The 17,840-nt window shown below is 45.3% G+C and overlaps 1 protein-coding gene across 3 annotated transcripts; it reads left to right on the forward strand.

Annotated features, from left to right (window-relative positions):
* On the forward strand, positions 1 to 8,176 carry LOC142821635 (uncharacterized). Of its 3 annotated transcripts, XM_075913214.1 has the most exons (3): positions 1 to 260; positions 3,424 to 3,624; positions 6,484 to 8,176. In XM_075913214.1, exons 2-3 carry the CDS (start codon positions 3,438 to 3,440, stop codon positions 7,077 to 7,079), a joined length of 783 nt encoding a protein of 260 aa, XP_075769329.1. In that variant the 5' UTR covers positions 1 to 260; positions 3,424 to 3,437; the 3' UTR covers positions 7,080 to 8,176. The 3 variants fall into 3 exon arrangements, with proteins under 3 accessions (XP_075769329.1, XP_075769327.1, XP_075769328.1); XM_075913212.1 differs by having other exon boundaries at positions 11 to 260; positions 3,424 to 8,173; XM_075913213.1 differs by lacking the exon at positions 1 to 260 and having other exon boundaries at positions 3,185 to 3,624.
* The last annotated feature ends 9,664 nt before the right edge of the window (positions 8,177 to 17,840 follow it).

A 17,840-nucleotide genomic window follows, 5' to 3' on the forward strand; every position in this document is an offset into this window, starting at 1 on the left:
GCACGCGCGGCTTGAGCCCCCCCATTTCCGTACCGGCCGAGTTTTCAGTGCGCCCGCCCACCAATCACTCCCTGCCTCTGCTCCGGCCCCGCCCATCTCCGCACGCGGCAGGGGGAGGCCGCGGGCTCAGCCGTGGACGCTGCACCGCACCGAGGGAGCCGTTGGGTCCGTTACTTGCTGCTGCTGCTTCCGCTTCCGCTTCCGCTTCCAGGCAGAGGCGCCACCGAGCGGGCGGCGGGGCTGGAATCGGGACAGCCGAGGTGGGGGCGGGGCCGGCGTGGGGGCGGGGTAGGTGATGTGTGAGATGTGGGGGGAGGGCGCTGAGGCCGGGGCAGATAGATCGGTGCGGGCGGGCGGTTTTGCCCTGGGAAGGCTCTAAGATCACGTGACACCGACCACAGCCATAAAGGGCTTCCAACAGCTCGTGACGGGGGCATCCCGTGCGCATGCGTATTGTGGGACGGGAGGCCTGACGATGGCGGTGTCTGTGGGGATGGGCGGTTGGAGACGTTGGGGTAACTCCTGGGCGGGGCGATGACGCGGGTCTCGCACTGGTCTAGCCCTGGGGTTGACTCTTGGGAGCCTGGTGCCCGCTGGTTCCCGGCTCCCAGCCCGGCCCGGCCCCAGGAGCCGGGCAGCGCCCGCCTGCCGCTGCGAGCCCGCCGGGAAGTGAAATTTCCTAGAGCAGGGGTGGGCAAAAGGGCTCCCGCAGTCCGGATCCAATCAAGGTCTGGGGGCGGGGCGAACATGTGACGCTTCCTCTCACTTCCCTCCGCCAGCAGGAGCACATGGCACTTCTGAGCGCGCTCTGCGAGGGAAGCTTCACACAGCTCCCCTGCCCCAGGCCAGTCAGGACTTGGGAGAGTGGGTGACGGCTCCTTCTGCCCTGCGAGCAGCAGGTGGCTCTTTTGAAGCCTCTTCCCACTCTGCCAGGGGCATGGGTGCCTCGTGGGAAGGGGAGAAGTAAAGGAGTTCCCCTCAAGACCAATTATGGTCTGGGGATGGGAAAGCCCAGAAGCATTCTGGCCCCACCCCTTATGGGCCAGTCCACAGCCACTGTAAAAAAAAATTTGAAGTGGCCCCTGGCCAAAAATTATTGCCCACCCCTGTCCTAGATGTTGTCTTCATGTGTGTCAGTTCCTGGTTGCTGACAGTGATAATGCTCCACTGCAGTGTGGGGCGCTCCTAGAAGGATCCTTAGTGCTCTTTGCTGCAAAGCTTGCGGCAATGAGAACTCCTTAGTTGATATATCTGTTGAAACAGCTTATCCCATAGCATGTAAGCTCATAGGTGTAGGACAGTGGTTCCCAGCCTGTGGTCAGCAGACTCCTAGGCTATGTCTACACTGTCCCCTTTTCTGAAAGGGGCATGCTAATTTTCAACTTCAGAATAGGGAAATCCGCGGGGGATTTAAATATCTCCCGTGGGATTTAAATAAAGATGTCCGCCGCTTTTTTCCAGCTTGGAAAGCCCTATTCCGGAGGATCTCTTATTCCTACTTTGAAGTAGGAATAAGAGATCTTCCGGAATAGGGCTTTATTGCGGAGGATCGGGCCAGTCTAGATGCTTTTTTCCGGCTTTTCCCCAAGGCGGAAAAAAGCGGTGGACATCTTTATTTAAATCCCGCGGGGGATATTTAAATCCCCCGCGGATTTCCCTATTCTGAAGTTGAAAATTAGTATGCCCCTTTTGAAAAAGGGGCCAGTGTAGACGTAGCCCTAGTGCTCTATGATGGTACTGTACAGGGTCTGTGGAAAGTATAAAATATAAATTAAAGTAAATGTACATCATGCAAAACACTTATGTATTTGAATTAATATTGTATGTTGCATAATTATAAATATATATTCAATATTTTATTTCCTTGATCATATTATCAAGTAATGGAGTGTTTGAAAACAGCTATATTGTTTGGGGGGTCCATACAACTTTAATAGATTGAAAAAGGATCCCAGTGCTCAAAGTTGGGAGCCACTGGTGTAGGAGCTTGTCTTTTGCTTCTGTGTTTGTACTGGGCCTAGTGGATTGGGACCTCTTGCTCTATGATTAGGTTTATTAGATGCCATTGCAGTACATGTAACTAGTAATTTTCTTTTAATGCTTGTTTGGTTTAAATTATTTATGGTTTTATATCTTGAGTAATATGACAGAGATCCCCTGACAAGCAGCAGGAGTTCTCTTGATCAAGAGCTTGGCTGTACCAACCGGTGTCCTGCTCCACCTCTCATTCAATGGCCCAGGCTCTAATCTGAAGCGGAATGTGGACCATCCCACACTTGTTAATTGGAGCATGTGTAAAGCCAACGGCTGTGACTAGACTGGTCAGTTTTTCCAGAATATCAGCCGCTTTTCAGGAAAAACTTGCCAGCTGTCTACACTGGCTGCTTGAATTTCCGTAAAAGCACTGACAATCTCATGTAAGATTGTCAGTGTTCTTGTGAAAATACTATGCTGCTCCCATTCGGGCAAAAGTCCTTTTGCGCAAAAGGGCCAGCGTAGACAGCCCAGATTTGTTTTGCGCAAAAAAGCCCCGACCGCGAAAATGGTGATCGGGCTTTTTTGCGGAATAGCGCGTCTAGATTGGCACGGACGCTTTTCCGCAAAAAGTGCTTTTGCGGAAAAGCGTCTGTGCCAATCTAGACGCTCTGTTCCAAAAATGCTTTTAACGGAAAACTTTTCCGTTAAAAACATTTCCGGAAAATCATGCCAGTCTAGAAGTAGCCAACAAGTGGAACTGAACCTGGGACTGCATTAGTCCCTTGCATGGCTTGGAATTCCAGGATCCATGTGTGGCTTTGCTGATCCTGGAGCTGCTTTAACAGGTGTATCAAAGTGTCCCAATTTATCCAGATTGAACTAAAGTGATACTTGAACCTATCAGTGGGCACCATTAGGTGTCTGATTAAATAAATACATGAAATGATTCTGTGAATCTATGAATCTTAGGATCTTATCCTGCAACCATTCAGCAGCTGCATTTAATTTTAAGCATCTGAATGGTCCCCTCGACTTCACTTAACTTCTGCCAATTTAGTCCTGATGAGAGCACCTAGGTGTGTGTTGCAAATAAATGAAGGCAGACTAAGGACTTGAAATATAGGAGCCTAAATGTAGACACCTACGTCCATGTTCAGGCTGCTGAATATGCGGCTTGTTTTTCAGAACTACTAGGTGCTCAGAACCGAATCCCATTGTTGCAGGCACAGGAATGTTGAAACTCAAACCCTGTATTGAGAGAAATGCATGTGGATTTGGGATCTAACTTGTGTGTGTTGCTTATAGGATATCTAGGCTCAAGCTTTTGCCCAAAATGGCAAAGACTGGCATGTGTGTCACCAGGGACAGAGACTGGGGACAATAGGGGTGTGGAAAGGGTTACAGCCCCTTCTGAAATGTCTCCAATTGTCCTCCTCCCCCTGCCAGGCTGCAGAACACCCATGTTTGTTTCCAGCTCAGCCCCTGGCCTGCAGATCCAGGGGCAGGAACTGGCTGTGGAGGAGCTGGTGAGCTTTGAGGAGGTGGCTGTGTATTTCTCTGAGGAGGAATGGGCTCTGCTGGACTCGGTCCAGAGATCCCTCTACTGGGATGCGATGCAGGAGAACTATGAGGCTGTGAGCTGGTTGGGTAAGGAGCCTTAATAAGATGTTAAGTAGCATGTTCATTTGCATTTAATTTACCCCTTCTGCAATATACATTGCATATGTTACAGGAAAATGCACATTCCTTTTGGAGTTTAATGTTATGAAAATTAGCCATATACATTTTTGCACAAGATGGAACTATTTCCTTTGTGCTCACAGAGTTTTCATACACTATTATCAAAATGATAGTCTGGTTATCAGCCACCTTCAGCATTTCTAACATTGCTGTTTTTCTTTAATTCTTTTACTATGGCGGCTATTTGCCATTTTACCAAGAAATAAATTCAGAATCTCTTCCATTCTCCTGGTTCTGGCTGCCCCATGTAACAGCCACAACTTGTCTGATAAAAAGATATTGAACTTCATACCTTTAAGATTAAATGCTAAATACCAAAAACCAAGCAACACTAATTACCTGTGTATGGCAAAAAGTGTCCTGTCAGTTTTACAATTTGAAAAGAAATGGCATTATAAAAAAAACAATTCATTTCAAGCTTTCCGAACAGAATTTTACAAATCATGATTGTTGGTTAAATTCTAAAACCCTTACATATTTACACTACAAACAAACAACAAATGGTGTGGTAGAACTTTATAGACTAACAAAACATGTAGATGATATCATGAGCTTTCGTGGGCACAGTCCACTTCTTCAGATGACCGGAGTTATGACTTTTGGATGTGGACACTCGAAATAAATAGGAGAGGGGAAGGGGTGGGAAGAAAAGGGGAGGAAGGTGGGAGACAGAGCATCGTTAAGTATCTGGAGAATGGGCACTTAAACTGAAGTAGATAAAAAAATCAAAGTCAGAGTTAACTTTTCACTCGCTCTTTTTCCTTAAATTGCTTGCTTTATCTCCCAAAATGACACTTCCAATAGTTCCCAGGATAACCATACCAAATTCCCACCATTCACAGGGATCTGAATTCACTGTGCCTGTACTTTTTTCCTTACTTCTCTCACTATGCCTCCCACTGCCCACACGTTTTTAAAGTTTACCTGTTGTGTGCCAGCTTCTCTGGGCCTCAGTCATTTTTCTTGGGCAGAATGATACCCTTCCATAGACACAGGCTTGTTTTACTACCCGTTTAGCAAGGAAAATGGCCCTCTCAACTAGCCTCCACATCTCCTGACCCTCTACTTAAGAAATTTTGAAATGTCCTATCTTTGTGTACCTCTATTGGGGGAGGGAGGTGGAAAGGCATTTTTCTTTAAGGTGTCTACTTGACCCTTCAGAGGCAGATTCTCTGACTTAAGGCGATTAAAAATCTATATAATTCTTGGTCATTCTGGCTGCTGGCACACACTGATGGGTAACAGCATGCTGCTTTTCTTCAGCAATTTGTTGCAGAGTTTCTATTTTACTTCTAAGGTTAGTAACCTCCTGCAAGCCAGACAGGCCCTCACACAGAACCTGTATCAGCACAGCGACCTTCTTCTCCTGGGAAATTTTGAATGAAAGAGAGCATTCTACCCATCCCTGAATGGTCAGCCAATCCTGACATTCCCCAGAGGAACATTCAAAAGGCCCTTCTGTTTTCCCACCAACTTGATAATAAAATTCCTAACAGTTGTTGCAGTCTTACCCAATGTGGAAGAAAACATTGTCCTCACTCTGAGTTTGTAAGCAACAAGCAGCCAGAGGCAGTTTTATTACAAGCTGCAGCAAGGGAAAAACTGGTTCGGACAGGGGGGGAGTCCCCCCCCCTCACCGAGGCAGATCTTCGAATACAAGCAATTATGAAGCAGTTTATATACTGTCTATTAGATATAATAACAATAACAATTAGTCTCCTTCCCATTACAAACACCAATGGCTAACAGTTATTTAGTTCCACCCAGATGCTCCTTATCTCAAGGTCCCTACCAGAGTCAGTATTCTATCCTTATCTCCGTATGGAGGCGAGAGGCAAAGGCAGCGTCTAATTACAGATCTCGCGTTGTCAGGCCACAGACTTAGCCTGACTCTTGCTCTCTTGTTAACAAGACCAAGATGGCTGCACACAAATTCCCTTATTCTCTTTTTCTGCCTCCACAATCCCCCCTTTTGAGCTTACAGCACAACTACCTTTCTAAACCTTTATTTTCATTAAACATTACATAATTAGTACAAACATAAAAGCTATTTCTATTACTACATCTTTTACAACAACAATCAAATATGAAACTTTTAATAAGCAAAAGCAATATAATCATTAATATCCCCAATATAATTCTATGATGGGGCTGTTCTATAATTTTAGTAACATCATACAACATGTTTTTAAAGCAGGCTTTAAAAAGCCAGAGCAGTGTGACCAGGGGAGCGAAGCGGATAGGGGACTGCAGACAGGGGAGTTGAAGAGGGAGTTGAGCAGAGGGAGTGACTGATGGTGATGAAGACCCGAAGCGCTTGTGCCAGTACTTCTCCTGTCTCCTCCACCTGTGCCTGTATCCAGACAGAGAACCTGAGCATGGATGCCTCTACCCAGGTCCTGGTGTGGTCTTGCAGTATTTGTGGCTTGCAATTCCCACTGAGTGATCTCCAGGCTGGGGGAGACAACCATTGTGAAAGGTGCCTGCTGGTGGAATCTCTCAGGCAGCAGGTGGGAGAGCTACAGGAGGAGGTGGCCAGGCTGAGGAGCATTCGAAGCCATGAGGAATTCCTGGACAGTATTCCTGTGGAGTCCACTGAGGTCACTGTCCTAGGATGTGGGACTGTTGACCAGCCACTTATGGAGGATGCGGTGGTGCAGGGTGAGCACTGGCAGCTGGTTACTTTCGGCAGCAGGCAGTGTTCCACCCCTGCTCCTAACCCTTCCACTGTGTTGTTACATAACCGTTACACTTTACTTTCCGCAGGAGACAAGGAGTCACCCCCCACAGTGGAGGAGACCAGGCCTTGCACCACCAAGGTTGAGCAGTCTCCTGCCACCACTGCGAGGAGGAAACGTAGGGTAGTGGTGGTTGGAGACTCTCTTCTGAGGGGAACGGAGGCACCCATCTGTCGCCCTGACAGTTCATCTCGAGAGGTATGCTGTCTGCCAGGGGCCCGTATCCGAGATGTTACGGAGGCGTTGTCGAGGATTATCCGGCCCTCTGACTACTACCCCATGCTACTCATCCATGTGGGCACAAATGATACTGCCAGGTGTGACACTGAGCGGATCAAGTGTGACTACAGGGCTTTGGGAGTATGGGTGAAGGAGTTTGGAGCGCAGGTGGTATTCTCTTCTATCCTTCCTGTCAAAGGTAGGGGCCTGGGCAGAGAGAGGTGCATCCTGGAGGTGAATGCCTGGCTGCGACGATGGTGTCACCAGGAGGGATTCGGCTTCCTTGATCATGGGGTGCTCTTCCAGGAAGGACTGCTTGGCGGAGATGGAGTTCACCTTTCCAGGAGCGGGAAGGCCTGGTTTGGACACAGACTGGCTAACCTTGTGAGGAGGGCTTTAAACTAGGTTCGACGGGGGCAGGTGAGCAAAGCCCACAGGTAAGTGCTCAATGTGCGGGACTGGGAGATGGGTTGGAAATGGGGGGGACTACGGCCTATAATGGCAAGGAGAAAGGAGGGTCAGGGCACAACAGGGAGGCAAGATCAAATCAGTATCTTAGATGCCTATATACAAATGCAAGAAGTATGGGTAATAAGCAGGAAGAACTGGAATTGCTAACCAATAAATACAACTATGATATCATTGGTATTACAGAAACCTGGTGGGATGGGACGCATGATTGGAATGTTGGTATGGAAGGGTACGGCTTGCTCAGGAAGGACAGACAGGGAAAAAAGGGAGGAGGGGTTGCCTTGTATATTAAAAATGTACACACTTGGACTGAAGTGGAGATGAACGTAGGAGATAGCTGTGTAGAGAGTCTCTGGGTTAAGCTAAAAGGAGTAAAAAACGAGGGTGATATCATGCTAGGAGTCTACTACAGGCCACCTAGCCAGGTGGAAGAGGTGGATGAGGCCTTTTTTAAACAATTAACAAAACTATCCAAAGCCCAAGATTTGGTGGTGATGGGGGACTTCAACTATCCAGACATATGTTGGGAAACTAACACAGCGAGGCACAGGCTATCCAATAAGTTTCTGGACTGCATTGGAGACAACTTTCTGTTTCAGAAGGTTGAAAAAGCTACCAGAGGAGAAGCTGTTCTGGATTTGGTTTTAACAAATCGGGAGGAACTAGTTGAGAACTTGAAAGTGGAAGACAGTATAGGGGACAGTGATCACGAAATAATAGAGTTCATGATCTTAAGGAAAGGTAGAAGGGAGACCAGCACAATTGAGGTAATGGATTTCAGGAAGGCAGATTTTGATAAGCTCAGAGAACTTGTAGGTAAGGTCCCATGGGAAGCAAGACTGAAGGGAAAAACAACTGAGGAGAGTTGGAAGTATTTCAAAGGGACGTTGTTAAGGGCCCAAAAGCAAACAATTCCGCTGTGTAGGAAAGATAGAAAATATGGCAAAAGACCAGCTTGGCTTAACAAGGAGATCTTGCACGATCTCAAAATAAAAAAGGAGTCATATAAAAAATGGAAACTAGGACAACTAACAAAGGAAGAATATAGGCAAGCAACATGGGAATGCAGGGGCAAGATTAGAAAGGCAAAGGCACAAAATGAGATCAAACTAGCTACAGGCATAAAGGGAAACAAGAAGACCTTTTATAAATACATTAAAAGGAAGAGGAAGACCAAGGACAGGGTAGGCCCACTGCTTAGTGAGGAGGGAGAAGCAGTAACAGGGAACTTGGAAATGGCAGAGATACTCAATGACAACTTTGTTTCGGTCTTCACCGAGAAGTCTGGAGGTGTGCCTAACGTAGTGAATACAAGCAGAGAGAGGGTAAGTTTAGAAGATAGGATACACAAAGAACAAGTTAAAAATCACTTAGGAAAGTTAGATGTCAGCAAGTCACCAGGTCCTGATGAAATGCATCACAGGATACTCAAGGAGCTGATAGAGGAGGTATCTGAGCCTTTAGCTATGATCTTTGAAAAATCATGGCAGACAGGGGAGATTCCAGAAGACTGGAAAAGGGCAAATATTGTGCCCATCTATAAAAAGGGGAATAAGAACAACCCAGGAAACTACAGACCGGTCAGTTTAACGTCTGTCCCAGGGAAGATAATGAAGCAGGTAATTAAGGAAATCATATGCAAACACGTGGAAGGTAATAAAGTGATAGGGAATAGCCAGCATGGGTTTGTGAAGAACAAGTCATGCCAAACTAATCTGATAGCTTTCTTTGATAAGATAACGAGCCTTGTGGATAAGGGAGAAGCGGTGGATGTCATATACCTAGACTTTAGTAAGGCATTTGATACGGTCTTGCATGATATTCTTATTGATAAACTAGGCAAATATAACTTAGATAGGGCCACGATAAGGTGGGTGCATAATTGGCTGGATAACCGTAGTCAGAGAGTTGTTGTTAACGGTGCTAAATCCTGCTGGAAAGGGATAACAAGTGGAGTTCCTCAAGGGTCTGTTTTGGGACCCGTACTGTTCAATATCTTCATCAATGATGTAGATATTGGGATAGAGAGTACGCTTATTAAGTTTGCAGATGATACCAAACTGGGTGGGGTTGCGACTTCTTTGGAGGCTAGGGACATAATTCAAAATGACCTTAGCAAGTTAGAGAAATGGTCAGAGGTAAACAGGATGAGGTTTAATAAAGAGAAATGCAAAGTGCTCCACTTAGGAAGGAACAATCAGTTCCATACATACAAGATGGGAAGCGACTGTCTAGGAAGGAGTATGGCGGAAAGGGATCTAGGGGTCATAGTGGACCACAAGTTGAATATGTCAACAGTGTGATGCTGTTGCAAAAAAAGCAAATATGATTCTAGGTTGTATCAACAGGTGTGTTGTAAGCAAAACTCGTGAAGTCATTCTGCCGCTGTACTCTGCACTAGTTAGGCCTCAGCTGGAGTACTGTGTCCAGTTCTGGGCGCCACATTTCAAGATGTGGAGAAATTGGAAAGGGTACAGAGAAGAGCGACAAGAATGATTAAAGGTTTAGAGAACATGACCTATGAAGCCAGGCTTCATGAACTGGGCTTGTTTAGTTTGGAAAAAAGAAGATTAAGGGGGGACATGATAGCGGTTTTCAAATATCTAAAAGGGTGTCACAAGGAGGAAGGAGAAAATTTGTTCCTCTTGGTTTCTGAGGACAGGACAAGGAGTAATGGGCTTAAAGTGCAGCAGGGGAGGTTTAGATTGGACATTAGGAAAAAATTCCTAACTGTCAGGGTGGTCAAATATTGGAATAAATTGCCAAGGGAGGTGGTGGAAACTCCCTCTCTGGAGATATTTAAGAACAGGTTGGATAGACATCTGTCAGGGATGGTGTAGACAGAGCTTGGTCCTGCCTTGAGGGCGGGGGGCTGGACTCGATGACCTCTTGAGGTCCCTTCCAGTCCTATTATTCTATGATTCTATGATTCTATATCATAATTAGTAACCAAATTAGGGAGGGCAGGTACATGCTGATGGTACCTGTCCATAAGCACAGAATCCAGATCAAAGAGAGAAACCCAAACCACTCCCACAAGTTTCTCCTTGGCAATATACAATACTTCGCTTCTTTCACCAAGGTCAGTTCTTAATGTCCTTTTGTAGTCAGAAATCTTTGGGCTTTGGCAGTGTCAGAGGAGCGGATTTTTCCTCTTTTTTTTTTTTTTCTTGAAACAGTCGTGGTTCAACATCATGCAGGGGAGAGGTTACCAGAACATCACCCCGTAATATTTTGGTTCTTCTGGTGTCCAGCAGGTAGGAAAGCAGGACCAGAAGAGAGAGGCTTATCATCAATCGGGGTAGGATCATTTCGAGATGGAGGGATCTTTTTGCAGAGAGAAGCATTGGCCAACAGTCAGTTCTTGGCACTTCACAGCAGTGTTGGTGGTTAGCAAAACTTGGTAAAGGTCTTTCTAGAGCAGTCTTTCGCTGATGGACATACGAGTCTCTATTCTCTGAGCTAAAAGCCAGCTAGCTCCTTTGGAACCAAGGTTATTTCCTAGGAATAAAAAAAAAACATAAAACAATCCCGCGTGGTTGTTTGGTACCAGCCTTATCAAAGTGAGGCCCTTTTGGAATGTGGTTGCCAGGGGAACCAGGGTCACAGTAACTGTTGAACTGTTTTACTTCCCAAGCTGGCCTAATACTTTCAGGTTTGAGTTGTCAGTTCTCAGCAAGATACCATGGACTGCCTCAGTTTACTCCTATAGTTCCTTTCTCTTGACTTTGGGGTTCTCCTTAACCCACAAGGTTAAATACAATTTAAGGGGTTTTAATTTACTCTGGAAGTACGAGTACAGCACCAGCATTATTATAAATGTTATAATCAAAACTTCCCACATAATTTGGCAAACACTATTTAAATCCATCTTTAAGATATTTCATCGCCTTACTGGCACTGCCCATGATTATAGGTTTGACCTCTACTGCCTGGTTGAGTGCTGCAGAGGTAGGTGTTTGGCATGGTCCACGGTGTTTCCCTATCTGTGTGTACCTCAGACGGCCAGCCCCGACATATCTTTGGGCATTGGCCACCAACTCCTCGATCTTCGCCTGCAGGGCCAGTAAGCCCTCCTCTAGGTACTTACTTCCGCCGTGCCACTCAGGATCTCATGTTAGGTTACTTATCAATGCCGAAGTGAGATAGAGCCACATTCCATCAACGGTCAGGATCATCCGGCGAGGGGCTGTTATACACACAGATGGATATGTAGAGGGGCAGGATGGAGTGATCTGTCTGGGTAGTCAAACACCAGTAGGTACCGTTTATTTGGACCAGCTCGATGTTTTTGTTTCTCTGAGACAACCACATCAAACCTAGGCAGATTCGTCATGATGTTAAATGGGCAGGTACATAAAATTTCCTTATCAAAGTGGGTGCAACAATCCCTGGGTATAGGGAGGCTCCCACACCTTCAGAATAAGCAATGCCCTCGATCTATCTATATGCTCCTGCTTTGGTACAGGCAGGGAGGTTACCATTCTGATCTGATCTGAGTGAGGAATCTCCAGAGGGGCCAAAAACAAACTGTTATACTATGCCCTGTCCAGGTGGGCCTTTGGGTCCTCATGGATTCTCTACTTCCCCACTCCCATGGGTAGGACGGGGGAGATGGGGACTCACCACCATAAGGGCTGGGTGGTCAAAGCTATCCTATTCTTCAATACTGGCCTTCTAATTCCTTTAATTTAGTTCCATTAATTAAAAATCCAATTAGTCTCTGGTCCAAATATCTGGTTAGGTTTAGTGAAATGGACACAGAGCTGGACAGATCCTTCAAACTATTCAGGATCAATCGGTTGGCTTGGCTGGTGTCTAGGCCTTTACAGGCACTGGATATTACTGCATCTACCAGCCTGGATTCTCATACGATTTCTGGGCTATGACATAAGTGTTGCTGACAGAGTTTCCAGGCCCAAACCAATCTGCGATGGTATCTGCTAAGCCCCTTCGTTGCCTAATCAGGCACTTGCCAATTTGATTAGCCAGTCTAGCACACAGCTGGTCTGTACCAGTGTGGAACGTCACCAAGGTAAGGACCAGTGACAGTTGTCCTAGTTCTGGGACAGGTCTGTTCAGGACATGATGCACAATTGGGAGGCTCTATTTTGTCCTTAAGGACCTGGTTAATAATATCCAAATGAGGGCAAGTTAGCAATGGCCATTGTTTAACAAATGACAGCCATGCCTCAGGCGTTACCTTTGTCTGGGCTTTAAGTGGTAAGTCCCAGTGGGAGTCAGTAGGTCCAACTTCAGTAGCCTAATGTTAGTGTTTAGCTTCTTTCCCACAATATTCCATACAAACTTTAACTCAGAGGACTGTGTATTCTTTGTCCTTGTAGTGTTCATGTTGTTACAATAAACAAAATAATTCTGTGTGAATGAGGGGAGGCCCAAGGCCATGTATTCCCCATTGCTATTAGTGTGTATTTGTTCTATGTATGTGACTTGAAGGACGTTACATTGACTAGAGTCACTGTTTCTCTTATAGGACCAAGCATGGTTCACAGATGTTTAATTGTTAATAGGAACCCATGCAATTCCATAATTCTTGAGGCCTTTTAAGGCATCAGGCACCAATGAGTAGCAGGGCAAGTAGCTGTTATTGCAATGGTGAGGTTACTAGTTTCCTCATTGTTGTGGGCATCTTTACTTAAATATGCTGATGTCCCACTTGCCCATGTTGTTACTTATAGATTTCTTATTATCTCTGGCCAAACCACTTTTATGGTTGGTGTGCAAATTTGCAGAAGCTAAATATTTCATTTGTGTAGCCATTAAAGCAAAACCAATCCGGTGGGGGAGAGGGCTGGTACCCCACTTCCAGTCCTTCTGTTCACATGATGCACTCCTTGCTTCCTTCCAGTTCCTTTTTTGTTCACCTGTGGAGACATTGTTAACATTCTCCTAGCCTAAACAATTTCCAAACTATTATCCTTTCACTGAATTTTAAAGTTGCCAATTGATTGGGCCCAATTATTAATTTTGATGGTTTAAATTAATGCTTCTGCTTTACTCAAATTATCCTTTCATTAAAACAATATCCTACACACAACAATATTTGCAATACGTATTACAATTAAGACACACAAGACAAACTTGGACAGAACACAAACTTATTCTGTCATGACATAGAACCATGGTTTTTTTGTTGTTGTTGTTTTGTTGTTGTTTTTCTTCAGCTGGCACCAGCGCTTTCTGATGATCTGAAAGACAAGAAAATATTTCTACCCCTGTCTGGGTGGCCCATTATAACTTAAAATACTGCGTAAGATCTGTTAGGGGAACTGGTTACAGCTAGTTCCTTACCACTCTCATGGGCGAGTGAGCTATAACTTTACGAGAACAAGGGCGCTTCATTGGTACTCGTGACCTTCCACTCCCTCGAATTACCTCTAGAGTTGCTAGCCCTGCCCAACAGTGGCATGCCTCAGTTTCCCTCTTGTACCACAGATCAGGCTTAATGTGTGAAGCTATAATGCTTCTCCTTAGCACAAGGTGTTGGTTAATTATTGTTCCAGCAAGCAAAAAGCTTTTCTTTTCCTGAAAAGAATCATATACAGTGTTACTTATTAAGACTATAGTAATAATAATATTGTACATTAAATTTTGTTAAATGGGCGCTTATAAATATTTTGTTTGTATTTGGACAATTTACTTGAGGGGACAGGTGTTTTATATTCCTTTGAAATAGCCAGGCAGCCTGTATTCACATATAATGTTGGATTTGAAAGCAAGCCAAAAGTGTTATCAACTCAGCCTTGAACAGAGACACAGGGCTTGGATTCTTAAAACAAAGATTTGTTTTCTTAAAGCAACCTTAAGGATTGAATGTATAGATTTCATTCTTTTATACAGTTAACCAGTTAAGTGTCAATAGAATTCCTTATTTTCCTTTTGCAGATTTAACAAAAGTGTCTGTAGCCAAATGTTTACATTTGATTGTTTCTTTGCCTGGATTATTGAAAAAGGCTGCAAGAAACAAGGAGTCACTTTTTAAAGCAGGTTTCCCTTCATATATTACAACAATTGCTTAATTCCTTCTTATGATCTGTCCTGATTCCTGCTAAATGACCCTTCCCAATGACACATGTTTGTCCAGTATTAATTTGGTAAGGAGGGTGGGCTTTCCCATTAGCCCCCTCACCTCCTAATTCTTTTCAATAGGTAAATCCAAATGTGTATTATTGCAGTCAGCTATTACTAATTTTAAACTGCTCAGTATAGGGTTTTCATAACATCCATGCTGCAGCAGTTGATCTATGCTGCTGACTCTGGGGTAGATCACTCGACCATGCTCTGTAAGGAGATTTATTTTGCAGAATGTGTCTCCTTGTTAGGGCAGATTTAGCTTCTAGTGATTACATCTTCAAACTCAATTCCCACTAGTTGGCTTTTAGGGTGGCTTTTAGGTTACGTCCTCCCACGCCCTCAAGCTAATTATAACAGTGTGTGAGGGAAAGGTTTTAACTCTTTATTTTTTTTCTGGATGGCCCCCACTTGTGCATTGTGAAACATCCTTGGGTAGCCTGCGATTCCAGCCAGAGAGGCTGTAGTTATCTATTCGCTAACAATGGCTTAAGAATCTCCTAAAGTTGCTTGGCAGCCCTTTCCTGCTCCTGCGTTGTGTTCCGTGTATATGTTTCCAACCAAAATGCCTAGGGCCAATATGGCTTGATGGTCGGCAGGCATTCCTTCCTTGAGAATTTGGAGGAATACTTCCCACAAGCTGTTAAGTCTCTTCCAAAACTCAGTGTTTTGCTTTGGATCGGACAGATTTGTAACTAGAGCCCGTTCTTCCAAAGGGAAGATCTGATACCTTTCAATTATCTTCTGTGCCTCCTCTCTATCTTCAGTAATGTGTGGTAAGGGCCCATATAGGGCTGGACATAGAGAGGAGTAGAGAGGGTAAAGTTGGGCCAAATTCCCCCCTAAGCTTTGGAGAGGCTGTGCACTTGCGTGTAAGTTACATTTCTCACTGCAGGGCGGATTTTTGTTTTTCTGAGCTTCAATCTCATCCCTCAGGGCTTTAATTTCTTTCTCTGTCAATCTATCAAATGCTTACAGGTCCTTGGACCATGATGCACGTACATGTAGTACGCAGGGGTGCCTTTCAGTGGTCGGGGGGGGGGTATGCTTAGACTGATCCCCATCCATTTTAGTCATTCAGGGGAGCATCCTGTCCACTCTCCGTCTGTTCAGTGGCTTATAGGAAACTAAATCTACACACTCCAAAGAAGGGGTCTGCTGGGTCTAGAGTGTCAGACCTTATCAGCAGCTCATGAAATAAGGGGAGTCATCACTCCCTCACATATCTGCTCAGTCTTGAGGTTCGGCTGACCCACCTTGCGCTCAGAACTCCCTTGTGGGAGAGCCCTGGTGCGGCTGGAATCAGCTTACTTTTCAGAGACCTGGGCAGCGGCATTCACACTCCACTCATTACATTCATACTCAGCATGCTTTTCACACAGAAATTTTCCCACTTTTAGATGCATCTCTCATTATGGACCTCGTCCATATTTGGGGCGGCAAACAACATGTTTCCCCCCAGAACCACAGCAGTTCCCAGCACTGCATAAACCTAGGTGCCTTATGTCCAGATGCAATACAACCTTCTTCCCGTACCCGGGGCGGCACCACCAATACCACAGCAGTTCCCAGCACTGCATAAACTTAGGCCTACTCGGGGATAACAAAACAACCTCCCCGGAACTGTTTTGCGTCTGACCTTGTTGCAGATTCAAGAAGTTCGGATGGCGTGAGCCCACAAGAAGCAGACGACCCTACAGGCAGTCCTCCTCCACACCCCAGATGGGACTTCAAAAGGTCTCTTACCTCTCATTTGGTGCCATGGGAGTGAAGGGGGACGGTCTGCAGCCGCTGTCGCTGTCTTCAATCGGGCGTTGCCATCCGAGTCACGGCACCAAATTGTGGAAGAAAACATTGTCCTCACTCTGAGTTTGTAAGCAACAAGTAGCCAGAGGCAGTTTTATTACGAGCTGCAGCAAGGGAAAAACTGGTTCGGACAGGGGGGGAGTCCCCCCCCGTACCAAGGCAGATCTTCGAATACAAGCAATTATGAAGCAGTTTATATACTGTCTATTAGATATAATAACAATAACAATTAGTCTCCTTCCCATTACAAACACCAATGGCTAACAGTTATTTAGTTCCACCCAGATGCTCCTTATCTCAAGGTCCCTACCAGAGTCAGTATTCTATCCTTATCTCCGTATGGAGGCGAGAGGCAAAGGCAGCGTCTAATTACAGATCTCGCGTTGTCAGGCCACAGACTTAGCCTGACTCTTGCTCTCTTGTTAACAAGACCAAGATGGCTGCACACAAATTCCCTTATTCTCTTTTCCTGCCTCCACACCAAGCAATCCATCAAGATGTGGTGATCCGGCATGACTTTCCCCTGTAATCCTGTTTGTAATGCCAGTTGTTAAAGAAGAAACAGGTGACTCATGAGTGAATTGGGTATACACATCTTTATTTCAGATACTCATTCCCCTTGGGCACCCAACACGCTGTTGTGAGTGAGCAATGTTTTGGCACCAGTTACACTCCTTTATACATTTTAGTATGTTAATTAATTCATATGTCTATTGCTACTTCCCCATAGACTTTATTCAGTAATGTTAACCCCCATTTGATGAATATTAATAGGCAGATGATATATATTATTATACCCACTCCTGTTTACTGTTTAAAGGATTTTCAGTTAGATCAGCTCTTTTCTGCATTACAGACTTCCCATGTCAGAAGGTTACAAAGGATGTGACCCTGAAGGTATTTTTAGAGAGTAAGTGAAAATAAGCAAGAGACAGAACAAGACACTGTTCAATATAACTATCTTTCTAGGCTGCAAGAACGACAAGAAAGAGCCAGTTTATAACATCAGAAAGGACAATGCCTGCACTGGTCAGACACTTTATCTGTCTTTCCAAGCTGCAAGAACAAAGGGGAAAAAACATATTCAAAGGACAATGCCTAGTCTGGCCAGACCCCTACCACTGTTGTATTCTTTCCTGGGCCCCTATTAATTCCTACATATCCCAACAACTTTCAGCACCATGCTCCCTTCTGGGGCAAAGGGGAGTCAGACACCTAAGGGCCATGCTAATTCATTCCCATCTCTCCAGCTTTAAGGGGCCAGAATCAGGATACTGTCCTGCGTACATTATTTCTCATTCACAGACCATTCACCTGCCTCTCTTGGATTAGTTCCATGTGTTGGAAGGGCTCTAGGTTATGCCAACTTGGAAATAATGCAGGAGTTTAGCTCCAAAGCTTTGTGTGTATTAATAAGTCCCCCAGATCATTACAACTCTTAGTGAAGGCAAGATATCACCCTCTGTCATTGAGATGTGGGGAGTCGCTGGGTCCTGACTCCCCCTCACCCTCTTGCAACCAGAGTGATTCTCAGAACAGAAGGTTCATTAGGTCACAGAGATACCGCATAGAATAGTCTAGAGATGCAAGCAGATATTGGACTAGTCAACTACCTGTTAAGTCTAGACTTGTGTTTCAGAAGCAGCAAGCGAGGGAGGAGAGGAGCCAGTGCTGTCCGAGGCAGCTGAGTGGGTGTGGGCACCATGGGAGGCTGCTTCAAAGCATCTCTGCCTGCAGCAGATCTCTGGGACTACCCCACAGAAAAGTACTGCAGGACCCAGCAAAAGGCAGGACTGA

The sequence above is a fragment of the Pelodiscus sinensis genome, chromosome 31 (genome assembly GCF_049634645.1).
Source record: "Pelodiscus sinensis isolate JC-2024 chromosome 31, ASM4963464v1, whole genome shotgun sequence".
NCBI classification, from domain to species: domain Eukaryota; kingdom Metazoa; phylum Chordata; order Testudines; family Trionychidae; genus Pelodiscus; species Pelodiscus sinensis.